Raw genomic sequence first — 24,394 nt, forward strand, 5'->3', positions numbered from 1 at the left:
TTAAAGCACTGAAAAGTCAAAAACTGAAACAGAAAAATCTGTGGTTAGTCTTGTTTACCATATTTACCTGAATTCTGCCTGGCACAATGTTGTCTGCTGTGGTAAAGATAAGTTGTTTGGCATTAGATGTCTCAGGTGCTGCCAAAATCACCTTTCCCGCACCAGTTCCATCTGGACTGGCTAAAATAAACTGTTGCTTTGGAGACACAGATGAGTCCACTGCTGTCACTATCTGGATTTTTTGACCTGTTTGCTGATCGGTCACAATCTATAAAACACATCGAAGATGGCATGTTTATATTTTTTATATGTTTTTATAGGTTTATATTATAAAATACTGTTTCATAAAAGCCCTTGTTACTAATTATTTTGCTATCTGTTAGACTGGTGCAAAGTGCAAATAATATAAACAAAACAAGTTGTTTAGCATATTTCTGTATCTTCATACCTACCATACAGAAGAGAAATACTAGATAAACTTGTGAAAAGTTGGAGTTCATCTTGTGGTGGAGGTTGTATGGCCAGACCATTTCAAATGCCTCTCCTGCACCACCTCTGGCAAAAGTACAAGAGTATTGTACAGGCACAAAACAAGGTCAAGGACGGCTAAAGAAGTACTGCAGCACTCTGGTAACACTAACAGTTAGTTTTCATATCATTTGGCACTGCATACATTTAGAATTCTGATATATTAATGCTATCTTTATATTATCCATGAGCAACAACAATCCATCATGTAGTAATCCAAGCATTAACTTCAGCCTTCACAGGCAAGTCTGCCACTGGTTCTTTCTAAACATTACAGGGAGAGAGAGGGAGGAAGGGAGGGAAGGATAGAGAGAGGAAAGGAGAAGGAAGTCTTTAGAGATGATCTTAAACATTCTGAACTGTCCGTTGACAGTGTCTGCCCATTTGGTATGGCTAGAGCTCATGCAACTTGTAGGCTGTTTAACCCCTGAAATTATTCCTCACTCCACTACACCAATATAATTATTATATACAGCCAACTAGCCATCACCAATTGTATCTTTTGAGAGAAAGAGTTCTGGTCTGCAATAGAAATGATCTATTCTTACAAATTTTGAAGAAACCTTCAATAGATTTTAGTGCTATTTTGTATAAAATGAGAGCAGGAGAAGGAAAAAAAAAAAAAGAAGATGTAACAGTTTACTACTAAACCAATAGATTTTTACCTGAATGCGCTGTGGTGAGCCTACAGAGGAATCTGTGGAAATAATCTGGATACGCTGGGAAGGGCTGGTCATCACTGGAGAATCAGATAGTGAATTCTGAATAGTCTGTACCTGTAAAATAACACACAGAATTCTGATTTACACATTTTAAAATGCAGATGCTAACTAAACATCAGATGGCTTTAGCATGCAACCTACATTTAATGGAAAGCTTATAACCATTAAACCAACTCAGATTTTTTTTTCCCCCAATGAATTACAGGGTTTTTTTTGGGGGGGGAGGGGTGGAATAGAACGAACGTGATAGATGACAAAAACCACACAAAACCAAATCAAGGCATATTCAAAAATCACAATTATAATTTTTCACAAACAAAGAAAACATAGTTAAATTGCGTGAGTCTTCGGTTTACCGAAATGCAGAAATGCTCTTTTCTCAACTTACAATTTTATATTCATCCCTTTTTTTCTTTTGTGTATTTTGTTTTTATAATGTGTCATGTTAAATATTTCATTATTTTAAAAATTTTAAATAAAAATGTCCTCAATCCTGGGTTCATAGATGGGACAAGAGACACACAGAATTTGTTTGAAGAGTACACAGACCTATCTGAATGAACTGACTCTTCGCTTTGATTTCTGATCTTATCCATGAAGTTTTCTGAAAGCGTGGTGCCTTTACAGCCCAACTGAACAAAATGGCGATTCCACTCTCCAAGTAAAAGAAAGAAAAATCTTAATAGCGCAAATATTTTTAGAGGTAAATAGTTAAATTTAATACAGCTAGTAATCTGGATATCTTTGTTTTTGTGTGCTGCTTGTCTCCCTCCCATCTTCTTTTTCCAAGTTGTTCTGTCTTTCTATTTCATGGTACTGCAAGCTTTTTTCTCGAATGTACACTTCTACGTATTTAAGTGCATGTGGGCAACTTCTGTTACTCTAACAGAATAACAGAAGTTACTCTAGTGAGAAATTCACTAGATGATGACTAGCTCTGCTTTCCTGGTGCATTTTCCAAGTCAGTAATCTATGACTTGAATTGATAGTTTAACACTTGTGAGAAAATTCAAACAAAAGATAATTTTGTTCTAAAGCCATATACTGCACATGCTCACCAATGTTTTCAGACAGGATACAAAAATATTTGAATAACAGTATACATGACATTTTGTTGCAACAGGTTACAGAAAGTAACACAATTCTAAGCAGTAGATAAATATTTACCATAACAACACTGCAGCAACTCCCAGGTGACATTACTGTCCGCAGCCAACAGCATGACATGAATACTTTTTAGTCACATTCTTTTTGAAAGTAATTATATAAAATGATAGAAAAAACCAATACTTTGGAAGACTGTTGACAGCAAACTTTACACATGCAGTATGTCTGAAAACAAAGTGTTATGAATTGTTATGATACCGTACACACTTATACAGATATTTCATCCTAGTGGGAATAAAATACTACGGTGATGTATCATATAGAAAAGAACAGAATATTGCAGTCTGGTTTCTTCTACACCCAGTTTAAGCCATAACTACTTACTGAAAACCAGGCAAATAGGCCAGAACTCTATTCTTTGGAAGAATGTTTTTAATCTCAACAAACTACATGCCTAGATTACATACATCTGCTTAATGCTAAATAAACCTTATTTTCAGTTTAGCAGATTTTACATTTTGATAGTTTCAGAATTTTAAGTATTTTCATATTGTAAACTCTATAATTTACAATAATTGTAATTAAGAATTTAATTGTAAAGAATTTGTATTTTCATAAATACCCCACAAATACAAGTTTACACTGTTTCACAATATCTATAGGGCTGCGTTTAACACAGAGAATCACCCAGGTTAGAAAAGACCTCCAAGATCATCTGGCCCAACCATCCACCTACCACCACGATTTCCCCACTAAACCACATTCCTTAGTACCATCTCTAAACGTTTATTGAATACCTGCAGGGACAGTGACTCAAACACTTCCTGGGCAGCCCACTCCAGTGCCTGACCACTCCATCGGAGAATTTTTTTTCTATAATCCAACCTGAACCCGCCCTGGTGCACCTTGAGGCCACTTCCTCTAATACTACTGCTAGTTATGTGGGAGTAGAGGCCAACCAACACCTCACAACAACCTCTTCTCAGGTGGTCGTAGACAGCAATATATGACCAGCTATAACATTTTACATAGGAATTAGTGTATCAACATAGCCCAATATCTGCAGTGACAGGTGACCAAACCTAGGAAACTCAAATTGTTTTTATTAAGTCTTATTTCAAATAACTTCTGAATGATTTACTCATCTGAACTTGTACAGGTGAACAACAGGTTACCGTCAATTTAATCACCTCCTGTTTAGTATACAAAAAAGTTAATTTGTGATGTAAGGAAAAAAAACCAGTTTGGATAGAAAGGAAAATTTACTGCACAGTTTCCTTGGGGAAAAAATAAGTCTTAAAATACACAGCACTTTCCATGAAGCCATACTGTTTAACTCTCCTATTGCCCATATCCTAAGTAGTCCCATATATTGTAGAAGTAAAATCTAAAGCTATATTTAGAACAAAGGGCACAGAAGTTGAATGACAAATGAATCAAACATACAGGCAGATACACGTGTAGTATGTTCTCATTATTAGATAATATTAGATGATCCAGCAGTAGAGAAAAATACCTAGGCAAGAAAACAACAAACAGAAAAACACCTATCAAGAGACTCCCAGTGGACACATTTGAACATCAGCTTCCTTATTTAAATTCAATGGCTACTGAAAATACCAAGCTTATTTTCCAGACTGAATACACATGCCATTGGTTGACAGCAAAGTAAGAACCAGGGTAGAAAGTCAAATGCAAAAATGGAACAGTTTACAAGAAAGGAAAAAAAACTTTCAGCAATATTATTTGTCAGCTAAATTTCTACCTTGGATATTTTCACACACCTACAATGAATAAGAATGGATGCAATTCTGATGATTTATTTATTATTATACTCATCAATTCTAACAAGTTTGACTTCTAAGTAGAAAATAAAGAAAGAAACAGGAGTCCAAGAATATACCATTCTCTACACTGTTAGTAATAGAGATTTACCAGGCTGACTTCGGATAGCTTACGTGAATCCCAAATTTTTTTCTATAGCGTTCTAATTAAAGATAGCACTAATCGAATAAAAATATTCTGAAAGCAAATCACTCGTAAATACTCATTTCAGGAAGGTAACAGTTTAGCATTATATTAGGCTCGTTTTCAGGATTACACTTACTGTTCACTATATTATCATACTGTTCAAAACAAACATCACACCATGAAGAACCCATATAATGCTTAAAGCAACCACTATGGAAGCTGCATATAAAAAGACCTACTTCTTCAAAGTCAGGGATGGTACATTTTTGTAATTCTGAATTATATTAAAAAAAATTAAATGCGTCCTGATTTCTTTAACACAGGAAGCTTTCCAGAGAAGATGAAAGAAATAAATCAGCCTTATATCACAGAATTTCAGTGCATCACATTTTACACAGGCTTAATTCGCAGTCCTTAAAAAAAAAAAAAAAAAACACCAAACCCAAACACACTAATATCATGACTTAGAGATAGTTAGAAAATTATGAATGTGATGTAAGAAGTTATCTCAAGACATCCTAATTCCCATACAGAAGACAGATCAAATACACCTGCTTTAAGAAATGGGAAAAAAAAAGTTCTAATGTATGTAACTTTGTTTGCTTTCTGGACCTCCCTAGCTGTACACTGTACTGACTCCAGTACTTACAGAGTCAAATCCTTCCTGCAGCCTTATTTACATTTTTCCTCAGCAAGTCTCTGAGGCCAAATTAATCTGAAAAAAAAAATTGAACTCACTTCTAGTCAGATCAAAGATATTTGCATCCAGTGTCCATTCATGAGGATTCCAATCACAGAAAGCAACAGAATTGTTATAAAACAGATTCTCTGCGACCCTTCTCCTCTGAAGGTCAAGTGCACTATCACTGCCTGTAACCAAGGAAGCAGAATCGATGTGTTCCTGCTGTTTTGCCAGCTGCTGAAGGAGTCTGTCTAATGGTAAAATTAATTTCATCTTTAGGAGATATTCCCATGTTGTCAAGCTTACCCATCCCACTGTCTCCCTGTTCTTAAGCCCCTTAACATGCTTTCTGTGAACTATGAAACAGCAAAATGAAATCTGAGACAAGTGTTTGCTTGTAGCTTGAAGTATTTTCAAATCAATTACTTGACAAAGAAAATCCACCATATCTCCTGTGCAGCATCTTTGGCCTTTACATTCATTAGCTTAATATATTTAAAAGAATATACTCCTCTCTCAACTTGTCCAGGCCTTGCAAGTAACACAAATCACTATTCTTACAGATAAGAATTTATGTAGTAAGTTTGTAACACCTAAGTGATTCACCTGCTTAAATTCCATGATAAAATATTTGTATGAGCTGCAATGAAGGCTGATCAAAAAACGAAAAGAAATTTCTTAGGGAAATTTTTAAGTTACATTACCTGAACTTATGGAAAAGCAACCTTGAAAGTTGACTAGTTTTATGAAAATAAACTTGAATGCAGTGAATTACCATTAGAGAGCCTTATGCAACAAATGCGTGACTTGGGTTTATTTAAGTATCTATGGTACTTTATTTCAATTTCAAGGACCCTTAGCCTCACCACTAAAATGTGCTCACTACTGACTGAAATCAGGCTCTTGATACAAAACTCTATTTGAAAACAGTAGCCATGAATAATTACTATAACTACTGGATTGTATTTACAGCACAAGTACAGTGTAACAATTAGTTGACCTGATATTTATTTAGTGTGAAGAAGCTACTATTACTTAACAACCTTTTGACACCAATCTTTAGTTGGTCTCTCAAGATGCTTAATTCACATTTGTCTTACACGGAACAAGAACTGAATCTGAAATATAATAACTGGGAATATAAACACTGGGAATTCTTTGTGACTTAAGGGTTCTTCATGGTCACTTTAGATCCAATTTTGAAAAGTAGTAATAGCCCTTATTACTCCCTACAGCAACAGCTCTGTTTAAAAACTAAGGTACTGTGCATAAAATACATATGCATAACAAAATACATTTTAATGATACACAAATTAATTTGATGTGGAGACTGAACTTGGGCTATTGATACATTGCATGGTAATGGTACTACATAAATACTTAAGAAAAGCAGCATTACTTCTGCATTAAGGCTAAAGCATTTTCTGGACTTTTCAAAACTAACTGAGAATGAGGAAGAATTCCTAAAATTCCCTCTGAATCCACAAGCTGCTCTCTACTCTGCAATCTTATGTACACTCAACTGCATACACAAAAAAATGGAACTTTCTCCTACAATCTCTTCAGAAACAATCAGCTAGAAAACACGAAGCAACACTGCTACAGAGAAACCAAAAGCAGTGGAAATATCTGAAACCATTAAAAGGACAATACAGTAAATACAAAAATACAAACAATGGGGACTGCTCACTAACTCCTGTGATGCAGCCACAGTATAATGGAAAGCAAACATGACTAACTGTTGCTCAAGAAGGAAAAAACAACACAGCCTATTTGCACAGCAATCTGATTTGGTGCTTGGCATTGTAGTTTTCAATACAGTGATGCACAATGTACAACTATACTGAAAAACTGCTGCAGATATAGCTGAACATGTATTAAATTATCCTGTTTGTAATTTCCCTCTGAGCATTCAAAACTTAAAATTCTGTACATAATGACTCTTTTCCTTTCATTTAGTTTTAATATTCCAAAAAATCTCTCATTTAAGGCTAATGCCAAGCTTTATGTTACATTTTCTACTGTAACCAGCGAGCACAGATATAGTACACTTCAAGAAAACTAGTAATGTATTTTGTTGTATTAAAAACTGTATCAGGCTAAAAACACTCAGTCATTCATACAAAAAAAATTACTCAAAATTTATATGCAACATCAATTAACTCTTAGTGAGACAATGCTGCTTGCAACTACTTTTCCATGAAAAAAGTTTTCATGGGTTTATGCACCAAGCAGGTGTATAATTTAAGGAGGAGTTGAATACTGTAAAGAGATGAAGCCCTCTATTTACCCACCGGCTAGGAAGAAATCACAGAGCTTCATAAATTCTTGGGATGAAGCGATCTCTCCAGTGGCAAGATACAACCATCACACTATGTTACCACGGTGCATTTCCTGCACGAGGAATTACAAATGTCACATATTTTATGTGTCTAAGATGTGATTAAAGATCTCAATTTCTACCAAAACAGTTTAAGGTTTGCAGTATTTCCATTACAGGTTTTTATTCCCAATTGTTTTGGAAAAGTTTTTGTTAAAAAAAAAAAGTGCTTGCCAAACTGATATCTGATATAGCAAATTTGAGTGACAATCACTTGTCAGTTTCCACTGAGAAATTACAGGATTTTTTTTTTAAACTATGCATTAGATGTTATTTCCAGAATACTTGGTAGACCATTTTCCACACTGTAGTATAGTAATTGTTACTATGAACTTTAAGAGAACCAAAATTGTTAATAAAAATAACACAATGGATTTCTAATCCATTTCTGAAAACATGATGTACATTTACTTTATGTAGCTTATGTAGCTTATTCTTGATCATACTTACTAACATCAAGGTATAATCTTAGTTCAACAAGTTAAAAAAAACCACCAACCAAAACCAATGTCTGAAAAGTGGTCTTGTCTACAGAAGTCTGAGCATATTTGCCCCTCATTATTTATGAAATCTCAATTATAAAATCACACAGTTAAACAACTTTGACAGATATTAAACTAAATAATTTTAAACAAAACCAAGTTTTTTGTCTTTTTTTAGAACTAAAGTTAGCAAACTTAAAGAGACAAATTACTTCCCTTCTATGGACATGAAAACATGCAGTTTGAATGTTTACGAGTTGATTTAGACATTCTACCTGATGAATATCCAAGCTTCAGTGAATTTAAAAGCATCACTTAATAGCAAGCACAAAAATCTACTCAAAGTGTCATCTCACATATAGAGATATGAAATATAAAGCTCGATTTAAATCAACCATCCTATTGTAAATTCAATACAGTACATAAGTAAAACAGGTAAATTCAAACACTTGAGATTCAGATGATATCTCAAGAGAAGAGCTGAAACCTTTCACAATCAAAATAAATTAATCATCAAATCACAAGAAGATTTTTTTAAATATTATTCTTCTAAACAATACATAATACAGACAAGCATCTCTACAGTTAACGGTGAACTTCCCACTTGCATTCCTGATGGGGAGGTCACTAGAATGAAACAGAGCAATTATCATCAGCTGCACTGGTTTGTATGACCCCAGGCATAAATCAGTACTGTTCTATGAATATCTGCTCTGTTTATTACAAATTGGAAACAGCAAAGACAATCTTAAGTAGTTTTTCTCTCAGAAGCTCATATGCCAATCGTTGTGCTATCTTCACTCACCTCAGCCACCTGCTGAGTCTCCATTACCTGCTGAGCCAGCACCTCCATATTGGTTGCCATGGCGAAGCAAGATCATTAGAAAACCTGTTTGAAAAAGATGCCAGCAACTTCCATCAGGCACAAAAGTTTTTTTTTTTTTTTTTTTTCCTTACTGCTAAACAAGTTTCTGATATGACTTAAGAATTCACAACACTATTTCATCTATCTGAAAAATAAGATACGGTGTGGTTGTATATGCATGTATATATGCAGTACATGCATACAGGAAATACAGCGTTCAAAAAGCTGAATTCTGCTATTCACAGCACAGTTATTCTTCTACTTTATAAAGTTTCTCATACAATTTTTTTACTCTATTATTTAAGCAGCAAGCATAAGATGCTAGTTTTATAAACCAGAAAGAACTGATTTAAGCATTGATTATCAGCGCGGTTTGCAAGTACTCTCCTGAACTCAAGGGATGGGAAACTCTGCAGATAAACTGCTCCTGATTATGCCCTGGACAAGGAAACAGCAAACTGAGAACGGTGTTTGAGTAAACTTCTATTGAATCATTCCAACAAACTGCCATGATCACTCACATTCTTACAGTAATCTACCACAGTACGGGTAAAAGACTACTACATCTAGAAATATTTTCTGTTATCGAAAATATATCTTAATTATAATGTGGCACTATTGCCAGTCTGACATGAAAATACAACAGAACTGCTTTATTCTGATGTGGGTGTCTGTACCTTCAGCTTTATGCTTTTCAAGGTTTAAAGAGCAAAAGTGCAAACAGAAGAAATAAGAACAAATATTTTCTATATCTTATTAATGATTCTTGTAAGGGCTGTGTTTCCTCAAAGATAAATTTAATTAAGGTTTCAAATTTGTGCACTTTCTTCTTACAAAGCCAGAGTTTATACAACCCAGGTGTAGGTAATGAAACTGCATTCCTGAATAGCAGCATATTTGATGTTTCATTGACACCCTTCTAATGATACTTGCATAGCAATAATTTCACATAAAGTTAAAAAAGAAAAACAAACATGCAAATCTACTGCTAACAGCAGAACACTAAATAGAAAAATATATTCATGCCTCCAGCACAACACCCTCCCCCCAAACTCAACTTTTACAAAGCTAATGTTAAAATGTTTCAATTCAATTAAAGGTTGAATCCTACTGTGGTAAATGTGTAAATGATCGCATATATATCAGTGAAAGACTATTTGTAACACCTTGTTACCAAAACTGAGACATCCTCTGTGTAATTGTATTAATGTTACTGTCTCATGCAGCTTTTCATTTTACCATTTCCTCCAGGCTTATTTAATGCTACAAGTTTCCCAAATTATTCAGCAATTCTTTATTTTTGTTGTCTTGTTTTGAAATTATTTTAAGTCAATTAAAATAAAAAAAACACGACATACTTATGTTTTCTCAGTGCTTTAAGATGAAGGAAGCATCAAAGATGAGATTTTGTTCCTAAAAATACCTTTTTAAGACTCAATCAAGTTTTCCTATGATAAGTCTCTTAACAAACTTGCTGTGAGTGTTGTTATCCACCAAAATTCTTTGCACTTTCAACCCTCCCATAACGACAATGGAGGCTATCAAAGCAAATTAACTGGCAGCTGACGGACTATGCACAGCCATACAGGTAAGCTTGTTAAAAACGCGATTCTTGAGAGGGCAACACAAAAAATAGAATCTGCTGCCTAGCAAAACCGCTCACAAATAGAAAAATAAAAAATAAAAAAATACCCAAATCAACCAACAAAAAAGGCAGAACACAAAAACAGCAAAAAAAGGAACTAGAGCACCAGGAAAACAGTTCTGCTACAAGAGGACAGCAGCTAACCATACATACATGGATCTCCTGTCCAAAACATTAGACAAAACCGCTTCACTCAGCCAAGTCGCAGACCAACCTCCAAGAAATTCACACCCTCCATTCGATGTTTTATGGGGACAGTCCTACAAGTCTGACACAAAGGAAGGCTGAGTTCAGCTGTACTGAAACCTCTTCCTACTACTCAGTGAGGCTGCCTTCCTCACGCTGTGTGCCGGCCCAGCAGCAGCTCGGCATCTCGGGAGCCCGGAGCACAACGCGGGGAAGAGGGGGCGGCAGGCGCGGCTCTGCTGGGAACCCGCGTTACGCCACGAGCAGTGGTAAGAAGGCAGCAAAAACTCTTACAATGGATAAGACTGAAAAAGCACAAAGTCAACGACCCGTACGGGTGCAGCCCCAACACCTTCAAAAGCGGCCCAGACAGGGACAGCCTCCCCACCGCCCATCGACAGCGCTGCCCCGCGGCGCCTTTCCTCCGCAGCCTATCGCTGCGCTTCCCCGGGCACGCGGCGCCCAGCGGCCGCGCTCCTCCTTCCCGCCTCCCTCCACAGCCAATGACCTCATCGGAGTTGCGGCATTCCTACCCCGCGCTGCCCATTGGCCGCAAGCACCGCCTGTCACGCAGCTGGCACCGCCCCTCAAGCGAGGGGGAAAACACCCGAGGGACCCGACTGAGCACAAGATGGCCGCGCTGGCAGGCGGCCAAATCCCAGGCGGGGCCGCGGCCGCCGCCGCCATTAGGCCCCCTCCCCTCTGCTATCCCCTTATGTCGAGCCAAGGCTACCGCGCGCGGCGCTGGGGCGGCAGCCGGTAAAATGGCGGCGGCCTCAGCCCCGTATGCAAAGTACCCACCGCCCCCTCCCCTCCGCCCTCCCGGTGGCAAAGGTAAAAGGGTCGGGTTCACGCCGCCGCCTCCGCCCGCTTAGACTCCATCTTCCCTCTCCGTCCGCGACTCGCGCTCGGCATCTCCACGGCCGCGGTCCCAGCGGCCCCCGGACGGCGGACGGCTCTCACCGAGACCCGACCGTCTCCGGCCTCACGAGGCCCGCATTCCAGCACAGCGTCTCCGCACCGGGACGCCGCACCGGATCATCCCGGCGCCACGACGACCTGCCCTCTCTTCGGGAGCCGCGGGCCCGGCCTGTGGCACCGCTGGCTGCCGCTGCGCAGCGACTGACGGAGCTCTGGTGCCCCCACCGCCCCCAAAGCCGGCGTTACCCCTCCCCTCCGCCACTCGCGGAGAATGTTCCCCGACGGGATCCCGATGCCCCCTCCCTCGGCCCCGCCGCGACGAAGAGGCCCAGACGGCCGTCTCCATTTAAGAAAAAAAAAAAAAAAAAAACCACGATTTTTACCTCAGGAATTGGCGCCAAGCGTGCCCCGGCGGTGCCTCTGAGCCGGGCCCGGGCGGGCCGGCGTCGTTGGCGGTGCCCAGAGGCGGCCCAAACCCCCCCCACGCGGGGCGGCGGCAGCGGGAGCTTAACGGGGTCCGCGGAGGGGTAGAGGGGGTGGAACTGTGTTACTGGGCGGGGGGAGTGTGTGTGTCGGAAGGGGGGGTTTCTGTGTTGTTTTTCAGGGCCCTGTGAAAGGTCAGAGTTCGTGACCCCGCCTGCCGCCGCCGCCCGAGAGCGTTCCAGCGCTTCCTCTTCCCGGCACCACGCCGCCCGCGGCCCCCTCCATCCTCTCGCGGGGCGGGGCCGAGGATGGCGACGGGGAGGGGCGGGGCTACCTGAGCCGCTTCGAGCGTTCGCGCCAACGCTCCGACGAGCAGAGCTGCGCTGCGGCCCGCTCTGTGGCGGCGGGCTGGCCCGGCCGTGCACGTGCGCGGCGCGTGGCGCTCGTTTCCGAGCTGAAGACTGCGGCGCGCGCAGGGTGGCGGTGCGTTGTTCTGAGCTGGTAAGTCAAAAAGATTTGGTACTTTAAAGCTACTTTTGAATAGTCTTGAATTTTTATTTAATTTTATCTGGTTGTTGCCGATGGTTAGGGCTCGTCTGATGGAGCTGGCCGTGAAGGTTGTTCTGCTTATACGTGCGTGACTGCAGATGTTGTCTGCTGTCTTTGCTGAGCTGCGTTAGGTGCTCGCAGCTGTGAGGGGCTCATCTCTGTGGCTATTGAACGTAAATTCGTGGGCCCAGTTCTGTCATGTTTGTAGCGTTTTTTTCACCTACGCTTATAATTATCTAACTTAATTTTAGTACTTCTAGTAAGTTTAGTTTGTGTCTGGTTAAGTAATTAAGGAGTGGTCAGACAAACAGTGAGCTGGAAGATGGGAAATATGATAACTCCTGAAGGCAGGAGTGTAGAACAGAAAGATGGCTTTTCATATTTTCCAAAATATGTGCATTCCTCCAAAAGAAGACTTTTCAAAATGCATTTGCGTATTTTTTTTCTTCATAAAATGCAATTTTAAAGTGTAGACACTTTTTTCAGGAGTGTGAAGGGAATCAGAATCATAGAGTGGCCTGCGTTGAAGAAGATCACAAAGCTCATCCGCTTCCAACCCCCTGCTATGTGCAGGTTGCCAACCACCTGAGCAGCTGCCCAGAGCAACATCCAGCCTGGCCTTGAGTATCTCCAGGGATGGGGCATCCACAACCTCCTTGAGCAACCTGTTATTGTGTGTCACCACCCATTGTGTGAAAAACTTCCTCCTAATATCCAATCTAAACCTCCCATGAGTTTAGAACCATTCCCCCTTGTCTTATCACTATCCACCCTCCTGAACGGCCAATCCCCTCCTGAACATATGTCTATGAATTTTTCAGTGTCCTCAGTACCCTAATTTGTGAAGTAAGTTAGATTTTAGGGTATGACTGTATTTTTCTTGTTGTAAATCAAGAATAATGAGTCATGAAACAGAGTCTGTGATCACAGGTTGTCTTTCAAACTGATAACTTAAGTGAAAAAATGACAGTTCAGTGCATTAAACTTTGAGATTTATGCCTTTTGGAGCATGAGATGTGTAGATGTACTGAGGGACGTGATTTAGTGGGAAATATTGGTGATAGGTGGATGGTTGGACTGGATGATCTTAGAGACCTTTTCAAACTTTGGTGATTCTATGACTAATGTAAGCAAACTTAAAGCAAATCCTAGTTTTGCCTTTTATTTGCTATTCTTAAATATTTTTATCAGAATTCTAATCAATTTTCATCTTTTTTTTTTTTTTCTTCTTTCATTTTCTACACCAGCTGTGTTCATAGTTAGGTAGAGAAGTATTTCAATTTTCTGGTCAGAGAATTCTCTTACGAGATCTAGTACTTCTTCTCAGTGATTAAGTTCAGTCTTTGGTGATAAATTGTCACACGCTGAATAAACCAGAGATGAGAAGTCTACCATGAATAAGGAAGCTTTCAACTTTCACGTTTTCTTTCTGAGCATCAGAATATATAGAATTAGGAGGCAGTAGACTACGATGTCTTCAGTTAAATTTATGCTTTATTTAGAAATATCTGCAGTTATTGTTTTCATCTTCTAGGGAAGAGTATGTTGTTTTTACTTTGTAGTAAATATAATTGAATAAATAAATAATAATAAATAATAAATTTAAATATATTTTAAATTCACTTGCTCAGTAGCAAACTGTCTTGCCTGAGATTCCTAAACAGCGAAGTCCTGTATTTCTGTAGCTTTGAACTGTTGACTCCAGGGCTTATAGTTACTGCGGTAATAAACTTGTACACACTGCATCCTTTGTCTGTTTGACAGACAATCTGGTGGCTTAGCTAGGAAGGTTTCTTCTTTTGCTCACATATATAATTACAGTTATGATTTCTTAGCCTTTTAAGGCATTCTGCCACTAATGTGATTAAGAAGCCATCTCTGACTCATCATTACATTTTTTTATATGAACAGAATTCTTGTTGAAGTAAGTTTGATATTTGTGTGAAGGAGGACTGGAAATAAAAAATTCTATCTGTGAAGTCCATCAGATCTTGTCAAAGATCAATATGTAATCGTGGACAATTAAATAACTGTAATATCCTTGCATTACATATTAATAATCGGTGGTAGCTTAAGGGAATACGGAAACATTTGCCTCCATAAAGTGATATTTTTGGTTTTGGCAGATTCTCTTAGTATTGCAATATGTATTGGCAACCAAATCCATGTTTTCTGTGAAATAATTGCTTTAGGAGAATGAAGCAGGAAGTGGGAAAAGATTGGCAATTATTGGAATCTTGTGTACATAAAGCGAATGTGTGCTGATAATAATTTCCGAGCATGTTATTTCTTTATCCTGTTGTACCTGAGCATGCAGCCTGCTTAGCCAGGGCTCTCTTAGAGTTTGTGCACTGTGAGAATTTTTGTTTGAGAGGAGGTTGCAGAGAAGACTGTGAAGATTCTGAAGATTTCTTGCTTTGGAACTTAACTGATGTAGTGATCAACAGAGGGGTTTGTTTCTTTCTTTTAGGTCTACTTAATGATATTGTGCTTTTGATCATGTGGCTCTTATTTTTGTTAAAACCTGAGATCTGAGTTAATATGGGAATTAGGACGTTGCTCTTAGACCAGTGGCCTAATTTGTTAAAGCAAAATTCAGTGTATTTTTGAATGTAACTAGTAATTCTGGATAGTTTTGAATGTTGTCAATGAGTGAATCAGTTACTGTCTTTGCTGGAAGGAAATGTAGAAAAATGCTTTAAAGATGTATTTTCTTCTGAGTTGTATGGGAAATAAAAATGCAGTAATGAGAACTGTGTATCTTGTTAAATAAAGCCTGTGGGTACTATGTTGACTGTCCTGCACCATAGCTTGAAAATAAAATAAATCAAATAAGATTGGTTATCACAATGAACAGTCTCTTTGTGTCATGTAACAAAATGATCCAAGCAGTGAATTGACAGCTGCGAGGTTTCAGAGGGGAAAAAATGTAACGAGAAGTTAAAACTATGTCTTTTCACAGGGGGCTGTTCTATAATTTTATGCAAATAAAAGTACTGGTATCTCTTAAGTCGTGTGTACGTGATTTAGTTTGTTTCCTGTGTTTAAAAATAGTGAACAAATTAATAGTTATATAGTGTGTTGTACTGTCTGTATCTACTTGAAATTTTGGAAATGTTAAATTCTGAGCTCACAAGTAATTCATAGTGGTAGAGATAGGCTGGCATTTTTCTTATTATCTTTTGGGGAAGTCTCTGGAGGTAGCTGACTTAAACATTCTGCCTGTGCTCTAATGAGCCTTATTTAAAGCTAGGAACAGCAGAAGAATGCGACTCCAAAATTTTGTGCGAGAGCAATTGGAAGATAATAAATGGTTATATATTCTTTGGTATCGCTTTCCATTTACTTTCATTCTCTTTTCTCAAACTCCTCTTCATTCTTTATCAATAACTCTCTGACTGAAAGGAAGAATAACTTATGCCAAAACTAGAGGTGAATTGCTACTCTGCTCTTCTTTGTTGCTTGCCTGGCAGGTTGAGGAAAGTTTTAGAAGACAGTAGTTGTCTCCTTGTTCTTATTTCTGCCACCAAGAGGATAGTTTCTCTGAACAAACTCTGGTATGGAGTACACTCTTGCTTCCCATGCAGCTGCACCATGCTCCTGGGTTAACAACAAACTGTGCAATAAAGAAAGCCACATTGAGAGCATGGTTTGCTGTGGGTTACTGTAAGAACATCAGTGAAATGTAGAACTATCCCCCATGCCCTTCCTTAATAAACAGAATCACAGAATTGTAGGGGTTGGAAGGGACCTCTAGAGATCATCGAGACCAACCCCCCTGCCAAAGCAGGTTAAAACAATATTGTATTAGATAATGCTAATTATCTAATGTGCTAAACTTATATATGCAGTCTTCAAAGGGAGCGTTAGTAGAAAGTATTTGTATAGGCCATTTTGGGGTTACTTATGACTGGAAAGTAAAATACACTGGAGGTGAAAAAGGTGGAGAATCTCAGCTCTCTAAGAGGTGAAGGTTAATAACTATACTGGGAGCAGAGAAGATCCACCTGTCTGCCACACTGTGCAGGCTTGTCTTTGGACTGCAGCCAGGTACTGACCCTGCTGCTTGCTTTTCTCTTGATGGGGCAGAGAATGAAAGTAGGGTAAAATAGCCTGCAGGCTGAGATAAATCATATATCGGACTCGACCTGGAGAAAAATAATTTAAATTTCTTAGCATCCATATCTATTTAAACTAGGGCAAAAACTAAAGCATCACCTTCCTCTGCCCATCTTTCCCAGGCTTAACTTCACTTCTTCATGGCTGACTCACATCTACCTTCCCTGGCCTGCATAACAGCCCCGCAGCAGCGCATGGAGGGCTATGCTTCGTACATACCTGTTCTTTTCTGCTGCCTCTTCCTCCTCATGTGCTTCCTCTTCCCCAGGCCAGGCTGCATCCCTGCAGCTATGTTTTCTTAAGGAAGTATTAAACTGTTCCCATCCACTGTACAGAAGGTATCTTAATGTGGCCTTTTTCAAATTCCGCTTCCAATACCACAGACGTTTTCCATTGTCCTTTCTATGCAATATTTGACAGAGAAGAAAAATGCTCTGCAAACTGCCATGGAAGCAGAGGAGGGGAGACACCTCGTATAAGTGGTTTTGTGCCCAGGAGAACAGATTGACTTCATTGTAGATCAGAGCTGAGTTGGGAAAATGTACGTGCTCACAGAGAGGGAAAGGTTATTTTAGATGTGGTCAGAACCATTGACTGCAAACATTGGGCTGTACGTGTGTCTGTGGCACAGGCTACAAACCCTCCTCCAGTCATGGACGTGGCATTGGCTGTGAAAGTATGTCATGGCTGAGGAGGGGATCAGAAGTTATGAGAGGCCAAGAACTACAAAATGAAAGCAGAATTTAAGGTTATTCTTGTGTTTTAAATCTTTGGGATCTACAGAGCTCTTCTGAATTTTTAAAAGTTGTCATTTCATATTATTGAAATTCTCCCACAATTTTCCTGAAATTTCCTAGGAAAATGTTATGAGCAAAGCTGTTATTTAGCAAGAAGAACTCAGGATGAATATGAATTGAACACAGTTATAAAGGACTAAGATTTTAACAGTATAAACAATTCGGTTTTGTTCATGCCACATTCAATTTAAATCTCTTTTAATGTGTTTAGTAGATGATTTTGAACATAAGATATTGTGCTTTGTGTCTGGCTTTGAGCATGGCTGTGCTGCACTAAGGGAAGCTAGCGACCTCCCTCTCGGGCTAGTTGCCCTCATTTCTCCTTAGTTGTCTCTTTGCAGAATGAGTCGCTGCCTGCTATAGGCAATGTGGACTGTAGAAAAATCTTACTTCAGCTTGCGTCCCGAATAGTCTTAACTGCACTTCCAAGCAAACTGCTGTTTAGCTGTTGGTGAAGTATTTTATTCTGGAATGAAGGAGGAGCAGTTTCTTGGGCTCATGATACTCATGTGCTGACCAGAACTGCAGTATTGCTTCTACAGCAGGGGACTATTTCACTGAGTAAAATATCCTAAAACATATTACTGAATCTTATCTTTTATGTGCTGTATGTTGAAGGGGAAAAAAAAAATCTAAACTTGGAAAGTCTATTCAATGTTGAGAAAAACATTGCAAATGTAAAAAAAAAAAAATAATAATAATAAATAAAAGAGCTTACATACAAGGAAATTCTGGGGCTAGCGAAACACGAGGACTTCCCTCTGTGCTGAAATGCCATGTTTATATTCCTACCTGATCTGCTTATTTTTCAGGAGCTTGAGTACTTCTGCTATTTTCCACCATCTAATTCATTATATCAGAGCCTGTCTGATGGCCCTCGTTATGCTCCTGAAGTCATTGCTCAGTTAATCCTGCCCGCATTTAGGTTTTGCGGCTGTTGTCTTTTTATTTGATGTGGCCTTCTGAAAGTATAAGTGAACTGACCTGGTTTTTAAATTGTATTTTAAAAGGGAAGGTACATACGTGGTTGAACAGCAATCAATTTCATACTAACGAACACACAGAGCAGTTTCGATGTTTCTGATGCAGAATAGAAAGTCGTGACATTGCAGAGATGAAGTAAGTCTTCCTTTAATGTGGTTAAACACTTTCAGACTCTGTCTCGCTGCTGCGGTGAAAAATATGGGGAAATACTGCGTTAGGAATTGGAATCAAGTGCTGTGAAAGCTAATGTACATAGCATACTTCATCTGAAAGGCTATCCACTTTTTTGTTTTGTTTTTTGCTGGTTTCTGACTTTTTTTTTTAAATAACCGTAATTTTTTAAAGATCTTGATTAGCAATGAAGTCCCACAGTGACTGCAGCCATTAGGCTTGCTAGCATGTTGCATCTGGTTTTGGAGAGATTGGAAGAAAGGCAAGAGTATTGCAGATAGTATGGAGAAGTATGGGAAGTATAAGATACATGATACCACAGTGTAGTCCGGGGAAGCGTTTGGCCACATACACACTTTCAGGTCCAGATAAAGTCTCGTGGTTGTCTAGTCTTGCTATGCTTTGTCATTGCTCTATCTGCTGTTTGTGAGAATCATATTTCTGACTATAGGAATTTCAACTTGTTGATCTAATAAATTATTGTTTATCATGTAGTGGCTGTAATTTGAAATGAAACTTTGCTGAGAATAATCTAGAAGTGTATTCTTAATTTTATTGTTTTAATATATTCATTAATAAAAATAAATTATAAATTTATTTTATTAATAAATTGTAAAAAGTAGCTTTAAGAGAAATATGCTGTCCATTAAGGTCTGTGGATAGCAAGAGCACTGTAAAATCCTAGCCCTGTCCCCAAATTCACCTGAAGCAAACTTTCAATTTGGAATACTTAGTGCAGAACCTAACTGCTCTATAATGGCTGTCAGTATGGATATAGAGTAATTGCACTTCCTGTGCTGCTCTCCTTAAGATGACGCTGGCAAGTACTGCTGTTAATAATGTAGCATGCTGCAGGTGAAACAAAAGGATGGACAGTTTAGTGGTTAGTTTAAACTGTCCTTTCAGTTTCCTTTAACTTAAAGAGGAGTGAGGAAAGAACATAGCAGTGTAGTATTACAAGCAGAGATGAAAAAAATCAGAACGCGTTTATTTTAAATGTACTCCATGCCTTTCCAAAGCATGTGTGCATTGGAAACAAGCTATTGAAACTTATTGTCACTTAGTAATAATAATAAAAATAAAGCATGGCAAAGAATGGCAATGTTGTTAATGGTTTCCCGGTGTTTCTTATTCTGTAGAAAGGGAAGACTTGCAGAATATTTGTGCAACAGTGCTTTCAGGAAAAGTCTAATATTATTATAGTTCCTGTAAGCGGGACTGTAAACCTGCCCTGAAGTCTAGAAACTTTCTTCTCAAAACTTGATCCAAATTGTTGTCTTGATGTCATTCACACTGAAGGATCACACTGTTTTTAATACACAGAAGATTATTTGATGTAGTAAATTATAAAGGTAAAGTTAGTGTAAAGGAAGTTAGTGTTTTGAGACTGACACTGGGAATAGCTTTTTCTCCTGTTTTTATGTGGCTATAAACAGAGAGGTCTTTGTTTCTTTTGTGCCAAAGCAGCACGCAAATGGGAAGAGCCCGCTTGGTGTTTGTAGCTTTGTGTTGTTCTTCCATTCTAAATGTGATCCAGGATCAGCTCAGAGGGGTGGTGACCCCAGGCCCTTCTTGACCAGCAGTACTTGGTGGCAATGGCATGGAATCTTGTCACGATGCAGCACTCTAACTCTGCTATATGATTTATACTTTGATTTGGAAAAACGAATTATAATAACCGTATCAAAGATGGATTTTAAATAGGCATGTACTGTAAGATAGATCTAAACACTGATTGCAGAAAACCATTAAACGACATAATACTTTCCAGTAGGTGGCAAAATAAACAAAAACGCACTGAAATGATAAACTAACCCAGTTTGCATTGAAACTATTGACTGATGAGCTAGTACACTGTGCATTATTACAGATTTTTTTTTTACGTTTACAAAGTTGTGAAATTTTTTTTTCAGAGAGAGCGAGGCTTGGTACATGTTAGGAAGAAATGTACTGAGCTACTTGCAAATATGTGGCGTAAGCTGTCCAAAAACCTCTATTTCAATGTTAAAACTATAAAAAGTGATTAGTGGATTAGCTCTTGAAATTAAGACAGTTTTTGTCTTCGGTGCTTAGCTTTGCTCAAATTAGACTCAATTAAACTGAAAATATAAGGGCATCTTCTTTATTATTATTTTTCTTGCTTTGTGATATATTAAGATCATTTTTATCTGTAACTGAAGTAGTGTTGGCAGGTAGCCTAGCTCAACAAGTTTAAAGTTAACGTGGATTGAAACACTTCTTCATTGTTATTGTCTGAATTTTGTCTTCACAAGAAGATCTCAACTACTGTCTTCTAATTCAAAGCTCTCAGTTTGTTAGAGAATTGGTTAATAACGTGTGTCTGTTAACAATAACTGGAATTGGAGGCAAGGTAAAAATAATGTAAAAGAAAAGCTTGTAGAACTGCAGTCATATTTTGCTCTTTTACTTTTTCCACATTATATCGGACAATGCTTAATAGCACTATCTTTTTTTTTTTTAACAACAAAATATTTTTGTGTATTCATTTCCTGCTTCTTACTGAAAAACTTCAAACAACAGTCAGCACCTAAATCTTCAAAGTACTGTTGTTCTGTAGTGCAGACTTTTTTTTTTGGGACCACGGTTAGAAATTTTGCATGTATAGCTAACAGTAACAAGGCTGCAGTTCTAACATGAGACATACTTGATTTCTGTTAGCCTGTGACAATCTGTGTTTTATGAAATTATCAGATAGATAGTTTCATTTCAGAGATATCATACTATCAGAAGTATCATAAACAAAAAAACCCCAAACAATACAAGTATGTTTTTGTTTAGTGGTAGACTTGTATTTGTTTTTTAAGCTTGGTTTTCTAGGTAATAAATTGAACTACCTTTATCATTGGGAGATACATTACAAATCTTAAAAAATATGGAAAAATTCTAGCCAGTTTGTTAATCAAAAATTGAGGTATCCATTACACTTATTGAAGAAAGAAAAAATGAAGGTAGTAAAGTTTCTTCTCCTCCCTTACATTAAAATGTAAGAAAATTCTTGAGCATTTTATTTTTGTAGAAAGATATATTTTAATCATAATTGCCATTCTATTCGCAGTCAGATTTTATGACAAACATGGAACACAAAATCATTTTATTGCAATGATTATAACATCACTTTTCAACCTTCATTAAACAACAGCCAACCAACCAACCAAACAAAAAGGAACAGAAACCAAACTTTGACGTCTTCAGCTAGTGTAAATGCAGCACACATCTGAAGCCATTCTGCCACTGGGCTGCTGGAACTCCGGCCCTGGCGGGGGAGTAAGACACATTTAGCCAGAGGAGTTCCAAAGCACTCTTATCAGAGAAGGTTCAGACAAGTGCACTTCACCCCACCAGCATATTTCAAATGATTCACTTGTTATATGAATTAAAGTTTTGATGACATTTTTCGTAACAACAACAGCAGAAACATCAGGAGGACTGAAAATAAAGATACAATATTTAAATAAATGATACAAATCTTAACACTGATAGGTAGATTAGTGTTAAATAAAAGTTGTCTGTGGGTTTATAATAAATTAAAATATCCTTTGGGTTTGAATCTGACACGGTGTTCAGGGTGACACGATACTATTCAACGTCTGGACTGCAGAGCAACTATAGTGCATTTCAAAATACTGTAGTGATATGAAAGTAAACACTTTAAAATAAGTTATACAGTGATTTCTGTCGAATTATAAATGGATAGTAAGTAATTATCCTGGATCATAGCTTGTGCAATGGTGGTAGACTGGGCAAATGAAGCATTTTTGTTCATTCCTTTTCTGTAGAAACAATTCAGCATATGCATGGCATAATTTCATGCTGGCATTTGTTAATGGATGAATAATAATAAATCAGTCCACCAAACTCCATGGAAATATGAAAAGATTAAACTGTAGTTGAATGAAAATAATAAAGTGCTTTAAATGAGTATTTGTTGTTTACTACATTGTTTCAAATTCCATGGTAGACTCCAAAACCAACCCAGTGAAATATGACAGTGCTCTACAGTAAATAAAAGTGACCCTGCTGCTTACTGTAGTCAGTACTTCCATGGCTTTTTCTTTCTTTAATGTTAAACTTAGCTTACCATGGGATCATAGGAGAAGCTTACAGCACGGGCTGAACTTGGATGGGCGTAGAGGGTCACCACAAACATTCCCTATTTTAAAGGTTTTCTGGGGGGGATGGGGGGAAAAGTAAGAGGAAGAGAAGGAAGGAAGCAGACAGCAATCTGGAAACTGTTCATATCCAGTGTTCGTAGCCAGTTTGCCTGAAATATACCATTCAGTTTTGTAAGAAATAAGGAGATTGCTTGGATTGTACGGAAATCTGAGAATTAGTATTCTAAGTCCATTGAGTGATAGTTGCTATAATATGGATGCTTCTTCCATGGCTTCAATCCACCTAAAAAGGGCAGGAAAGAAAGAGTGGTACATGTAAAATTATTTCTTTCAAAAATGGGTATTTTCAGAACATAAAGCCTGAAGAGTACTGTAGCTATGGTTTTGTAATTAGAATAGGAAATATGAACTGAAATGTTTAAAAGAAACAAAACCTCCCATAAATACAAATTTTCTTCCCATGTGCCTTAAGGCACTGGCATTTTTATTACATGATTATTTTATTATGTAGAAGTAGTAGAGTAGCAATAAACTGCAAAATCTGAACAATTATTTGTTGATGAGCAAACTAAGAAGTGGATAAATAGAACACAAATCGGGGAAGCTCCCAGACAAAAATCATATTTGACTGGAAGACTGTGATTCTTGAGGCTCAGCCTTCTTTCTACCTAAACAGAGAAGTGAAAAAAGGTAGATTTTTCATCACTAAAGGCAGTTGCATGCAATTGGGCTTAGCCAACACTCTGAAAGCCATTTGTTTTCCTCTGTTAGGGTAGGAATCTGAAGCAAAGGAGAGGAAAAACTCTACATAAGCTTTTGGACCTACATGCTCACTAGCATGGAAATCTATTCCCTTACCTCTGTGCTGAGTAGTTATCATCTGCTCGGAAGCTATAAAACAGAGTTTGCTTGTGATAGAGATGGAAAACTGTACCCACACATCCTTCCTCCTTTTCAGGGGCAACAGTGAAACCCAACAAAGGTAAGCTTTCTGTGGCGACTTTGTCCTGAAAGCAAAGAAGTAGTGAACCAAAAATTAGAGGGAAGCCCATAGTAGTTTAAGGGCTCTTTCTGAAAAACAATCATATGCAAACACTGTCTGTGCTGCAAAAGCAGTAAAATGTATCTTCTGCTGAACTTGTGACTCTTAAACAGGAGCAATGGCAGTGTACTGCACATGTTCATATAGTCTTCAACCTTAGCAGCACCTCTAAAAATCCAGTTATTCATGGCCATCCAAAAGGTCAAATTACCCATTACTTTAATGACTACTTTGACATAATGGTCCAGGAAGCAATCTGAGGTTACTGGCAATGTGGGAAATTGCAGCAGCACTCTTGAAAGCTTGAAACGGGGCTCAGTCTCGGATGCGTTACTTCGAGCTGTTTTTGTTTGCTGAACGCAAGTAGTAGTCTGCTTTGTACCTTATAATTTCCTTTTATAGCACTAGCAACTTTGTTTTAAAAATCTGCACATCAGATAGCATGCTCACTTTGAACAGCACTGCTCCAAAATCTTGGAACTGGTTATGCAATTCAGCATTAACTTACCTCCAGTATACAGCTGTGGTTTTTGTTTTGCCAAATTCTGCTTTATATAAGTTAAAGAAACAATAAATATTAATCAAACTGAATTTTAGCTTCACTGAAAGCTGCAACTGCGGTCACTGTAATGTTTTTTTATATGTGTATGTTGCCTTTGCTTCTGCTCTTAGAAGCTCAGTTGTGAG

General features: G+C 38.2%; 2 protein-coding genes and 1 long non-coding RNA gene across 9 annotated transcripts in view; 1 reads left to right on the plus strand and 2 right to left on the minus strand.

Moving 5' to 3' along the window:
• The window catches only part of NR2C2 (nuclear receptor subfamily 2 group C member 2), a 37,464-nt gene extending 25,418 nt beyond the window's left edge, over nt 1-12,046 (minus strand). For 3 of the 7 annotated variants that reach the window (XR_014886310.1, XM_085235698.1, XM_085235701.1), the window contains exons 1-4: nt 11,873-12,011; nt 8,678-8,761; nt 1,194-1,304; nt 68-268 (exon numbers count right to left, since the gene is read on the minus strand). Coding sequence is in view for 6 of the 7 variants with exons in the window: in XM_085235698.1 (XP_085091824.1) it covers nt 68-268; nt 1,194-1,304; nt 8,678-8,737 (372 nt within the window). In the remaining variant the exon portion in view is untranslated. Of the gene's footprint in view, nt 1-67; nt 269-1,193; nt 1,305-1,799; nt 1,825-7,304; nt 7,405-8,677; nt 8,762-10,095; nt 10,483-11,872 lie in introns of those variants that run through there. The other 4 variants (XM_031555632.2, XM_010718786.4, XM_085235700.1 and 1 more) reach the window with 4 other exon arrangements.
• A 4-nt stretch (nt 12,047-12,050) lies between these two features.
• LOC109369994 (uncharacterized) lies at nt 12,051-15,471 on the plus strand. The gene is made up of 2 exons (XR_002119738.2): nt 12,051-12,413; nt 12,948-15,471. It is a non-coding gene; the product is annotated as an uncharacterized LOC109369994 (long non-coding RNA).
• A 6,084-nt stretch (nt 15,472-21,555) lies between these two features.
• FGD5 (FYVE, RhoGEF and PH domain containing 5) overlaps nt 21,556-24,394 on the minus strand; it is a 94,685-nt gene continuing 91,846 nt past the window's right edge. The window contains exons 20-21 of the mRNA XM_085235693.1: nt 23,524-23,672; nt 21,556-22,948 (exon numbers count right to left, since the gene is read on the minus strand). Of these exons, the coding sequence (XP_085091819.1) occupies nt 22,912-22,948; nt 23,524-23,672 (186 nt within the window). The 3' untranslated portion in view covers nt 21,556-22,911. The remainder of the gene's footprint in view (nt 22,949-23,523; nt 23,673-24,394) is intronic.

The sequence above is a fragment of the Meleagris gallopavo genome, chromosome 14 (genome assembly GCF_905368555.1).
Source record: "Meleagris gallopavo chromosome 14, MGAL_WU_HG_1.1, whole genome shotgun sequence".
Lineage (NCBI taxonomy): Eukaryota > Metazoa > Chordata > Aves > Galliformes > Phasianidae > Meleagris > Meleagris gallopavo.